We start from the raw sequence: 12,584 nt of genomic DNA, 5'->3' as shown, positions 1-12,584 counted from the left end.
CGGTGCTCATAGAGCGCGGGAGTATTGAATGAAGTAGAATTGAGTAATTTTTGACACTTTATAGTTCTTGAACGGTTAAATACACACACTTCTATGTGTCAAAATGCCCATCTTTGCAAATATCCTCATAAACACAGTAATTTAGGTCTTAAGTGAAGGCAAAAAGCTGAGAAAGAAAGCATGCGTAACAAAAAATTAGATCTGGGCAGCTCTTAAAGTGACAGCAGTCTAATATTCCTGCTGTCTGTCATTTATATTAATCAAACACCAAAAAAGAAATCTAAAAAATCTCTCACTGCTCTTGACTAAATTACTTTTGTAACTTCAACAAGAAGTATATATTTAATTTACACTGAAGAATATGCAGTGTTTTTATACATTTGATTACTTTATACAATGTATGTAGCATTTCTTATTTGTTCTACTGTAGTTTTTTTTGCCTATTGCTTGTAATTAGTTTCTTATTCTTATTTATTTGCTGACTGTTTACTTGTCGTCAGTGAGCTTGAATTTATTTTAAATTTTTATTTTTTCTTTAGGCTAGTATTAGTTTTTTTGTGATATTAACACTGGTGACAAGAATTAAGAAATTTCTATGGTTTCTAATTTTTTTCTATCATAAAGACCTTAAAGCAAAAATAACTGCATTGTTATATAGTGTTACCGTGAAATAAAATTACATATATTGTGATGTAAGATTTTGATCATACCCCCCCCTTACTAGTAACCACTTGGCACTATTCTTTCCAAGCCACTAGCTGCTTCTAGAGGTCAAAGGTCATACAGAGGATGAGATGGTACATCTCATCAATGTAACCAGTCTCTGGTCTTTTTATTTCAAGATTTACTTTTTTTGTAACAAAAAAACTTCAGATGTACTGTTCAATGAAGCTGATTTCCTGTTTATGTGTATGTGATAAAGCAGAAGTGATTGCATTAGTTGGTCTGTTGAGTCTGCTTTAGAGTGGTCAGGTCTTGGCTGAACACCCTCACTTTGTCATAGAGCGGTTAAACAGAACATAGAGCTTGTGTGCTAATATGAGGTCATGAAATGATTATGAGGTGCCGCACACAAAACATACACTCACTCAAAGTGTATGTAAACATCTGGTCTCATAAAAGAGCTTTTTATAATTGTACATGCCTGTCTCGTGTCTCTCTTCTCCTCTTGTTTAGTTACTTGATGATATCGCACTCCTTCTTTGTAACAAACACTGAAAAAAAAATTGGTATATGATTTATTACTTGGTGTAAAAATTGCTGGTAAACTACACAAACAATTACAAAGAAAGGGAAAGTAGAGCATTGAATTAAACAGGAAATTTTGATGTATAATAACTGAAATAGTATTTTCTTGTAAAACATCCTTCAATAATCTTTGCAACTTGGATAAATCATTTTTTACCGTGGAGTGAGGGAGAGAAGACGGAAACAGTCAGAAGGAAAGCGAATGAGAATCTGTGTCACTGTCATGCTCAATTATCAAAACCCTTTTTTTATTGAGTAACATTCCAGATCATACTTCAGAAGGAAGTTTCAGCAAATGTGGAAACATGGAGGCTTGTTCTTGCGGTTGTCTTGCCCCGTCACACACATTTACTGGAAAAGTACAGCTCTGCTACTGAAGACCCCCTGCGTTTGAGGTGGGGCAATGACGAATGCAAAGTTGCTATGTTAGTATAAGGATATTAGATATTTTTCATCAGATTTATAAGGTGGGAAAAATTGGCTCGACAGCACCCTAAAACCTGTTGGTGAGGGTGCGAGGGGTGAGATATGTTAGCTCCAGTCACATATATTTTTTATAGAAATATTCAGTTTTATAATTTTAATTGTTTAAATATTTTATATTTTTTCATCAATACATTTTTTGTTTTATTTTTATTTTAGTCAGTTTCTTAAAATTATTAACAATTATTTAAATTTTTATTGTTAAAACAATATTTAAGATTTTAAAATGTTTTGGTTACATTTTTAATACAACTTGAATGATATTTAAAAAACATATCTTAAATGATTTTTTTCACAACTTGAATACATTGCTTTTTTACTTATATTAAAAAAAAACAGAATTTATTTTCAAGATTTTAAAATAATTTTTTTAAAACTAGTACGACTTGTAAAGAAAGACAGTGTGCTATAATTGTTTTATGGGCAATTCAATTTACATTCAGTTAACATTCAGTTAAATCATTTTTCTAGTCAATGGTTCTGCCTGGTTCTGAGACAGAGCACTTGCACTCAAGACAAGCAACATGGGACACTGTAAAACTGATATCCAGCTAAACTCATCCATTTGCGGTGTGCCTTGTTTTGTGTGACATTTTGTGAGGTGTGGGGTGAATGTAAGTGTTATCCTGCCATGTGAGAGTGAGAGTGAACATTTCTCCAGGTCTCACTGTAATCCTTCACATTTCCAATAGCGATAAAAAACATTCTCATTTCCTCTCCATTTCTCTCCCTTTCTGTCCTGTTACCCGAACACACTTTTTCTCATATGTTTACACACACACATGCATACTCTCTTCCTGCCCCCTGTTGCTCTGTTATAATATATTTGACTGGACATTCCCTTGAGGAATTCCTGGTGCTCTGTGAACCAGAGTCACAGCAGTATGATCTCACACACACACCGGAGAGCGCTCATTAATCACTGTTAGGTGACTGTGTGTGTGTGTGTGTGTGTGTGTGAGTGATTTTTGGCTGGCTTACTGTGGTTGTTTCTATGGAATGTGGTAAGATGTGGCTTGCAAGGATATGATCGGGAACCAAGCGATGTTCGATTCCGGTTCTTGCACAATTTGCACTTCTCATTTGTGTTGTGGTGCAACACCGCTATTAAATCTACAGCGTGAAACATAAAGCAATTCCCCCACGAATGAGCTGGTTTTATTTAGTGAATTAAAAACGTACAGCGCTGAGAGAAAAGTCTAATTCCCAAACTACTGACTCCGAGTCGATTCCAGTGTACTGTAGTATGACTCAAGAATGACTCTCCTGAGCCAATTCTATTTAGTGAATAAAAACCAAACAGCATAACCAGTGTAATGGAGTGAAAGAATCACTCTTATGAGCCAGTGTAGGCCCATTACAGAACGAATTAATCTGAATAAGTGTGAACAAATCATGAAAAAATTAGTCTTATGTGTCAAACACATACAGTACAGTGCAAACAGTGTAATCTGACTTACAAATTAATGACTTTTATGAGCCAGTTCTTTTTAGGGAATCAGAACCATACCATACAACCAGTGCAGCCCGATTCACAAAAGAATGACTCTAATGAACTGGCTGTTTATAATTAATCAAAAACATGTATCACAACCAGTGTAGTCCCATTACAGAATGAATGACTCTACTGTAAATTAATTGTGTTTTTTTTTTTTAGTGACTCAAACAATACAGCTAACAACTACTGTAACTGAGGCTTAAAGCAGCCTTTTTTAGTAGGCTTTTAAAAATATTATTTAAAATTTTAGATTTAAAAATGTTAATATTTAAGTATTGTTTAAAACTTCGTTTGGGCAAGTTATTGGATTACATTTATGTGTCAACAACACGTTTTTGTTTTCCAAAAATGTATTCCTTAAAAGTACTAAACAAATTAAAGTAGTGAGAGAATATTTATTAAAAGTATATGTTTAATTTATTTAGTACTGTAATTTCAGTTTCACTTAAAGTTCATTTTGTTTAGGCTCGCCATTTGTAATAAATGTTTGTAATGAATAATTTAGTTAGTTTTATACTTATAGTTTTTTCCTGTTCTGTTCTGGATCCTTAGGGGGAACTAAAATACACTTTTATAGTGTTTATAATTATTGTAAACATTTTGCTTTGTTTACTGGTATTTTACATATTTGATATTTCTAAATGCAATTTTTTTTTTTAATATGTAAATAATGTTATGTAATCATATAACAATATTTACGTTATTTCAATTTTTCTGAAAGTCAATGCAGCTTTTGACTTGGTGTGAGTAATTTTCCGGAAAATGATGGTATTGCACATTTTTTTTTAAATAACTTAAACTTAATAATTTATTGGTGATTAGGTCACACAAAAAGTTTTAAAACTGACTGTTTTATATTGTTTATATTAGGGATGCACCGATACCGATACTGGTACCGGTATCGGGCCCGATACTGGTCTCCTGTACTCGTACTTGTACTCGTTAAAATGCCCCGATACCGAACGCCGATACCACACAGCATGTGATAAGCGCCATATTCAAACAAAGAAACACCGACAACAGAACAACAGACAGCAGAAAGGAGTTAAGGATGTCTACTACGAAGTATATGTATGCAATGAATATAATGTTAAACATTCAGTATTAACGCCTGTATAGCTGATGTGCGCGAGCTGCACGACTTTCTGGCGAAAGTGAAACTAACAGCCTGTGTGAAATGCGCTAGGCTGTACTGTACTTGTCCTTCTCATTCTGCATCAGTACAAATATGTGCACACGTTGCGCGTGTTTTGTTGCTTGAATGTTTCTTCCTTAATTGAAAGGCTTTTGAGACTCATTGCCAGTTATCGCAAACACTTGATTGCAGTTGTTGCTGCAAAGCGTGGCACAACCAGTTATTAGATTTAGGGGGCAATTACTTTTTCACGTAGGGCCAGGCAGGTTTGGACAGCTTTTTTCCCTTAATAAAATAAATCATCATTTAAAAACTGCATTTTGTATTTACTTGCATTATCTTTGTGTAATATTAAAATTTGTTTGATGATCTGAATCTTTTAAGTGTGACAAATATGCAAAAAAAAAAAAAACAGGAAGGGGGCAAAAACCTTTTCACAGCACTGTATATATTTATTATGGTATTTTGTCATTCCTCTTGCGTTGCCTATATTGCTGTTTTCACTTGTGAGTTTCTATTGTCGTTAGGATGTCATCTTTGAAGGCAGTGAGGAAGCTCACTAGGTTTTTGTGAAGAATTCAATGCAACACTGTAACTTGTTCTGCTCTTTTACACTCAAAGTGACATGAATGACATGCTGAAGTGTGTGAATGTATGTGTGTTCAGTCCGTTAAGGGTTTTAAGTGTGCACCTGCTTCAAGATTATGCCCCCCTGTGTCTTACAGGACAGGAAGTATGTGAGAGTGTATGTGTATAAGAGACAGAATTGTTAAGACAGGAAGTAGAGGGAATTGCTGGGTCTGTCTCCACTCTTCCGCGATTAAAAGCACGAGTTCCAGGTGCTACTGGCAAAAAGGCCTCATGGATTACAGAGGAACTTCCGGAAGATCACTCACACCTCTGGGTTGTAGGTGTCTGCCGCCCGTAGGCTAAAGTGTGTGACCCCAGACCGGTTCCAGTCCACGACCTCTCCTACTGAGCCGTTTTGTGAAAATAAAAGATGAATGACTCTACGTCTCACGTTCACAATCGTGCGACTCTCATAACTGCATTCCTCAGGTATGGAGTCTTGAAAACACACACGCGGTGTTTTAACAAGCCTGACAGCACTGTCAGGAGAGCTTTGTGGTTGAAGTGGTGATGTTTTTGTTGATCACAGGTGGTTAAGCTGGAGGCTTTTCTGTCCTCTTCTTGTTCTGTCTCTCTCTCGCTCTTTCTCTCCCTCCGTGTAAGCTCTTAATAACAGGGCAGTAATGTCGTAGTCTGGTATTAGGGGGCTGCAGTTATGTCAGGTGTTAGTTGGAGCTGCTTCGAGGAGGGTGCAGAATATTCACGAGTTGTCTTTTTGTCTGTTTGTTGAACCTTTCCCATCCTAAGTTTTCTCAGGGACTTTCCAACTGGGTTTTTCAGGCCATGTTCTCCAATAAAAGTAATAAGATGTTCGGTTCAGGAGGTCTGTGTGTTTTTGAAATGTGGCCATTGCTACAAAACTGCTGACACAATTGGATAATGTTGATCTTTCTCATATATTCTGTTTTTATTGTTCTTTTCCACAATTGGCTATAAAAAAATTATATAAATATTTTTGATAAATTTTATGCATTTAAAAGATATAAGATTAAAGCTTGAAATTCCCAATTTGAAAAAAACATTAAAAAAAACAGTCAGCATTAAAAACCACGGTACTTCAGTTACATTACTGTTTTTTTACACTAGTTTTTCCATTTTATTTTATTTATTTTATTTTATTTTAATACTATAAAACTTTATTACTATTTAATGCTATTTTAGCAACTGGCAAACACTTATATTTTCTTATGGAAATGTAAATATAGTTCTTGTTCCTATTTTATTTTATTTATTATTTTGTTTTGTTTTAATATTTAATTGAATTTTGTTTTTATTTATTTATTTTATTTTAATGAAATGAAAACCAAAGCCTAAAACCTGATCATACTTTAATGCTATTATTCTGGTGGCTTGCAATCGCTTATATTTCTTTGTGGATCTAGTTCTTGTTTCAGTCAATGAAATTTTTTATTTATTATTCTTATTTTTTGTTATTTTATTTTATTTTTATGTATTTATTTATTTTATTTTAATGACATTAAACCAAAGCCTAAATCTAAGATAACTTTAACACTATTGGATTTTAATACTACTCTTTTGGTGCATTGCAAGCACTTATATTTCTTTTTTTAGAAGTGCAAATGTAGTTCTTGTTCATATTTTATTGGCTAATGGTCAATGTTTATATGGATGTATTGCTTCAATATGATGAATGGATCAGCTAAAGATGAGTGTTGTCCACATCACAGACTTCCAGTGATCTCTAGAACGTGTATCCTATTTTTATTTTAATAATAAAGCTTTTTTCTGAAGTCATAAATTCTCAGTAAACGCTTCAATGTGCACCCTTCAGAATTACAATAATAGTCCAGCGTGTTCATCTGTTGTGAATCTTGACTGGTTAGTTCATTATTCGTTGCTCTGATGTAGACATTGATATTGTGTGCCGTTCGGCCATTTCTGCATCATGATTACGCTTGTGGTTTAAATGAGAACTGACCGAAAGAAACAAGCCAGAGTGATGATTTTAATGGATAATAGATTGTGTTTCAGACATGCATTTGAGAAGCGGATCAGAACCAGACCTCCAGAGCTCCAGGCGCTCTCTTAACATCTGCTGAAATGTCTTACGTCAGAAAGAGCCTGTTACCTAGCAGAGTATATGAAGCGTTTGAGGCATCATCATTGCTCGGTTAACTTCACAGGACATAAATACCTTTAAACACTGAAAGATTCCTGACTCTGAACGTTGGTTTGTAAATACAGTTATTAGTTTCAGGCTTTGGTCTTTTGGTTAGCTGTTTAACCAGATGACCTGCTGTTTTTCGTTGTTTGGTGTGAGGTTGTCCTGTGCAAAGTTATGAACTGATTACAACCTCATAAAAAAATGTCCTTCGCTTTGTGTTTGATATGGGAACCATGTGTAATGGTTCAGAGGTGAGTGCTGAGACTCTTTCTCATGATGCCTCTTTGCTGCTCTTGTTTGCAGGTTCCCTCTCTACCCCAGAGGAGAGCGTTTCCAGTTTGAATATGGTGTCTATTTGCTCAACAAAAACATCGCCCAGGTAAGAATCTCAGCATGTCCCTCTGTACAAATCAAGATGGCTCACCGACTGATTACACGGGGTGTGTCCGAAACAGGTTTGGATGTTGCCCAGTTAGTCAGTGACTTAATAGGTGGTGCTTTTAAGAAAAATACTTTCATTTTTTTTTTTCATGTTGTAACTCGCAACAAAAGCACTTCCTGGTGTTTTTGTTAACACAGACCAATAATTAGACTGGGGTCTTCAGACTGGGGTAAGGGAACTTCATGGAGGCCTCAAGTAGCTTCTATAAATCTCAGAAAATTCTAATTGAAAAAAATGAATAAATAAAATGCTAAATATATTTTTAGGGCTGTTTGCGTAATTTTTTTTTAAATATAATTGAAAAATTGTTTCTATCTATCTGTCTATCTGTCTATCTGTCTATCTGTCTGTCTATCTGTCTGTCTATCTGTCTGTCTGTCTGTCTGTCGATCGTTATGTTTTGAAATTTGATTTATTTATACAATGAACATTTTTATTTTTTACCAGTTTTTACAGTGTCACATGATCTTTCACAATCATTTTAATACGCTAATTTTGTGATCTAGAAATATTATCAATGTTGAAAACAGTTTTAAGTATCTTTACTGTCACTTTTGATCAGTTTAAGGCATCATTGCTGAATATAAATAATTTGTTTTTAAATTGTCTTTAAATGTTAAAAAAATAAAAATTGTACAATTGTACAATTTTAGATTGTAAATTAAAAATTAAGTCCTAAAAAAAAAAAAAAAGGTTTGTGAAGAAGGATTGTTATCTCATCATATGTCTGGTGTTGGCCCTATTAAAAAGATCGAAAAAGCCCTGAATTAGACTTCTATGATGAGATTTTGGTCTCTACGTTTCCACAGCTGAAGTTCTAGAACTGTTGACAGTACTTTGTGGAATCACTTGCATTAACGTCATACAAAATGACTCTCTTGAGCCATAGCTCAAATCCAATTTCAATTTTCAGCTTTGGTCACAATTATACAGCTTGAATTTAATCAGTTTGCCTGGTTAAGTGCAATATTAACACGCCTCCGTGACTCTGGGAGTGGAATCCAAGCCTCCTGCGCTCCAGCTGTTGCCCCAACTTAAAGAGGAGATGAAAAATACAGAATAGACTGCAAGGAGGTCGACCAAATCGATCCGTCTCTGACCCACGCGAGCGGCAAGAACAAAAACGTAGCTGTGTGCATGCTATGAAGTGATATGTAAGCTTAGCCAACTCTGAGGGGAAAACTTATATATCTGTCATGTTTGATCTATGCCTCCATTTGTAGTCTGACTGCGAGATGCCCTCCGCAGCTTGTTCTTCATCCTGCCTGTCGTCCACCATATCCATTCCATGTCCGCTTAATCAGAACGAATGTAATGCTTTGCACCTTTGCCAGAAATCTTCATTAACCTTGTCAGTGTTTCTCTGTAGGGCAAGTTAATGGAGCTTATCTCGGTATGTTGACCGCGTTCGAGCGGTTTTTAAGCTCATTGTTTATGAAGCCTCTCGCCCGGAGTCAAGACGATCCATATGAGCTCAGTGAACTCAACATTTTGAAACATTTGAGTCGGTTGAACTCTACCGATTGGGCTTTTAATGTTAGTTAACATGGCTACGTAGCAAAACAGATGAGCTGTAACTCATTTCATGTTTGGGCCTCTGTGTCCGTTCGCAAATGGTGTTCCAGTTTGGGAGAGGAACTGTCCGGAGAATGCATGACGCGTTCCCCTTGAGTCACGCTACTTGTAATTTCCTCTTCTTTTAGCCATTTCGATCCCAACGGCAAGGCCCGCTGTATGTATTCCGTTCCGCATCTTTCCCGATACGCTCTTCGCTAATCCAAATAGGACTAAGCTGCTTCGCCGACCCCTGAATATTATAAAATTGACCTTGGCTTTTCCTACCTAATATGATTTGCGAAAAACTAGCAAGTGAAATCCTGTTTGTTATTTTGTTTTTGTGGTCTGTGCCTCCATCGCTCTTTTTTCCATCCGATCCTCTCGTCTTTAATGCGTTCCGTTCGTTAGCCGTAGCCGCGGTGGCTCTGTGTGTCCGGCTGCTGAGACTAAGCAGAGATCGGGTTTCACAGTGGTGCTCTTGTTCTGGAATGGAGGAGATTAAACGTCTATCTTTTATTAAATTGTGTGTGTTTGAAAACGATCCAAGCAGGCAGGAGGGAGAAAGAAAGGAGGGGTGTTTTAGTTGCTTTGAAGCAGCGCGCTGACTGGATGTTGTTTTTATGTAGTCCTCGTGTCATGGGAGGAAGGGAGAAGAATGTCAGGTGGCCAGCGGGGTTTCGCCTGGGCACTTTTGTCTTTGATAGATGAGTTGAGAACATAGTGATAAAACTTTTCCAAGGCTTTTTTATTTTCTATTTTTGTTTGTTTTTCTTTGTCGTTTGCACTATTGCAACAAGGGATGAGTCAGAATGGACAACTAGTTGCTTTTATTTTCATTTTTGCTTTAAAAGGAATCACTTTTAGATGTTTTTAGTGTGCTGACAACGTGCTGTGTTTTAGCGTGCTGTGAGACTGTCAGCAAGCTTAAACTTGATGTTAAGAGATGTTAAGTCTTTAAATCTATCCCCTTCAAAGCACTGCTGCTGTAGCAATCAAAGCTGAGCTTTTATAACAAATTCACAACCATCAACAATGCATTTTAACAACAATACATTTTTAGTTTTGTGCAATATTTTTGGGTTTGTTGAATATCTTTTGTACTATTTAAGCATTTTTGCATACTGTAAGTACTACTTTTTAGTAATTTATTGTCAGACAAACAGCATTGCATTTTAAAGATTCTGGTTGAACGAAATAAACAGATTTTGAAAGCAGTTTTTAATGTAAGAATGCATCCTTTATGAACGCATATTAAGGGGCCATTCACACTGTACATGTTTATGTTTAAAAACATGAGACACAAGGCAGTGGGATGGAAAAACAAAATGTCCGTTTTTGAACTTTTAGGCAAAATATGTTAAAAATGTGCATATAGTTGACTACTTACATAAAATCCATCAGTTGCCAGTTTTTGTTTAGTCAAGTTTTAGTCGACTAAATGTCTGAGCATTTTAGTCCTTTAGTCAATGAAAACCAGTATAAAGATTAAATTAATAAAAACATATATTGTGCTTAAAATTATAATTGCAATGATTGTTTTCATTTTGAGAAATTTATTTTTCCATTTCAAGTATTGCACTTTCACCAATAAAGCACAAATCAATAGAATGTGCTCTCACTTGGTTTATTTTACCTCATCTTGTACTGATTTATTATAAGCTATTTAATATATAAATTAATATCAAAGTCTTAGATATGCACTCTCTCTGTCTACATAATGAAAACTGGTAAAAACAAACAAAAAATACTATAATTCAGTGAAATTCTTCCTAGTAAGTGCAACAATTCCAAATGGCAACAATTTTCTCTATTAAAACAACAGTGGTTGAGTAAGTGCATTTATTCAGCAACCACAATCGCAAACGATATAGTCAAGATCTCATGACATAACACAGACAGGCTGAAAGACACTTTCATTTAAGCCGAATCTCTCACATGAAGATCGCTAAACTCCAGCTTACTTGTTTGTCGGTGTTTTCAGAACATCGTCGGCACCTCTGTAATGAAGAGCAAGCGCATGCACATGGTTGCCAGATTGCAAAAATGAAGCAAAACACCAGGCAAAAAACATATCCTTCTAACAGAGAAGCTCTGATTTAAAGGGGTCATATGATGCTATTTTAAAGATCATTATTTAGTGTATTTGGTGTAACAATATATATTCACATGCTTTAATGTTCAAAAAACACATTATTTTTCAAATACTGTACATTATTGTAGGTCCTCTATGCCCCGCCTCTCTCAAACACGTCGTTTTCAACAAAGCCCCCTCCTTTGACAAGCGCAGTCTGCTCTGATTGGCCAGCTATCCAGTGCATTGTGATTGGCCAAACACCACAAGCACGCGTCGGAAATGTAACGCCCCTTACCATAATCGCGAGCGTCAGCTTTCAAAGTAAATATCAAGACAGTTAATAATGTCGTTAGTTTTACCATCAGTTCAAGCCCGAAAGGGCAACAGAGTCACGTGACAGACATAGTTAGTTGATAGTTTTTTTTTTTTTTAGAAATAGCCTTTGTGCACATCCAGCCTTGTACTCTTCTAGGTTCAAAAAACTGTCGTCCATAAAATGCGTTGCACAAATTCGAACATCTGGGTTGTGCTGTTCTGTTGTAAATAAATCTTAACCAATGATTCCTAATTGCATCTACTTCCGGAAGGCCAAATAAAGTGCTTTTGCTTTCGCACTGAAACACAGCGTCTCCCTGACATGGCTGCATCAACACTACTGCTGTTCCTGAAACCATGCCTTCTTTCTTTGCATGCACATTTGGGCGGCATTATGCTAATATTTCCACATAGTGACGTAGATATGTGGGGGCGTGTTAGAACGAGTCGTTTTAGGTAGGCGTGGCTGACTCTTAACTTTTATAAAGAATATCTCTTTGGATTTGAGACTTTAGTCTTTGCAACTTTACAGATCTTCTTTATGCACCAAGAGCTTGTAACACTCCAAAGAGAAAGGAAAACTTGAAATCGCATCATATGACCCCTTAAAGGATTTGAACTCTTGATATCTGGCAACCGCATACATGAAAGCTTGCGTAGTAGAGGCACATACATCAGTCAGCAATAATATTTTGTCTCGTTTTTTTTGACGAAAATAAAGAGATTTTTGTATATGTTTTTATTTTCTAAAATACAGTTTAGGCTCAACTTTTGTCGTCAACGATATTGCATGTTGATACAGTCACCATTATCATTTATTGACCTTGTTGATTTAGTTTTAGTCATGGGGAAGAAAGCTTGCCAACGAACATTTTTTGCCATAGTTTTTGTTGACGGAATTCCACTCTATATTTCCCAATAATATGTCTTAGTAAGATGCTATTTTAATGCTTAGTTTTATGATCACAACTCCTTCGTTTTTTTTATTGCAGTGAGCAAGACATATAATGCAATGCAGTAATGATTGAGAGATGCACAAATAAATGTTCTTCAGAAGGCTGATGTATCATATATACT

The 12,584-nt window shown here is 35.7% G+C and overlaps 1 protein-coding gene across 1 annotated transcript in view; it reads left to right on the top strand.

Annotated features, from left to right (window-relative positions):
- LOC107686127 (UV radiation resistance-associated gene protein-like) overlaps positions 1–12,584 on the top strand; it is a 128,673-nt gene that overhangs the window by 72,929 nt on the left and 43,160 nt on the right. The window contains exon 13 of the mRNA XM_016482985.1: positions 7,423–7,498. Within this exon, the coding sequence (XP_016338471.1) occupies positions 7,423–7,498 (76 nt within the window). The remainder of the gene's footprint in view (positions 1–7,422; positions 7,499–12,584) is intronic.

Source organism: Sinocyclocheilus anshuiensis, unplaced genomic scaffold, assembly GCF_001515605.1.
Source record: "Sinocyclocheilus anshuiensis isolate Anshui unplaced genomic scaffold, SAMN03320099.WGS_v1.1 scaffold437, whole genome shotgun sequence".
Classification (NCBI taxonomy): Eukaryota; Metazoa; Chordata; class Actinopteri; order Cypriniformes; family Cyprinidae; genus Sinocyclocheilus; species Sinocyclocheilus anshuiensis.
Note: the sequence above shows the minus strand (reverse complement) of the source record. Positions and strands in the feature narration are given on the sequence as shown.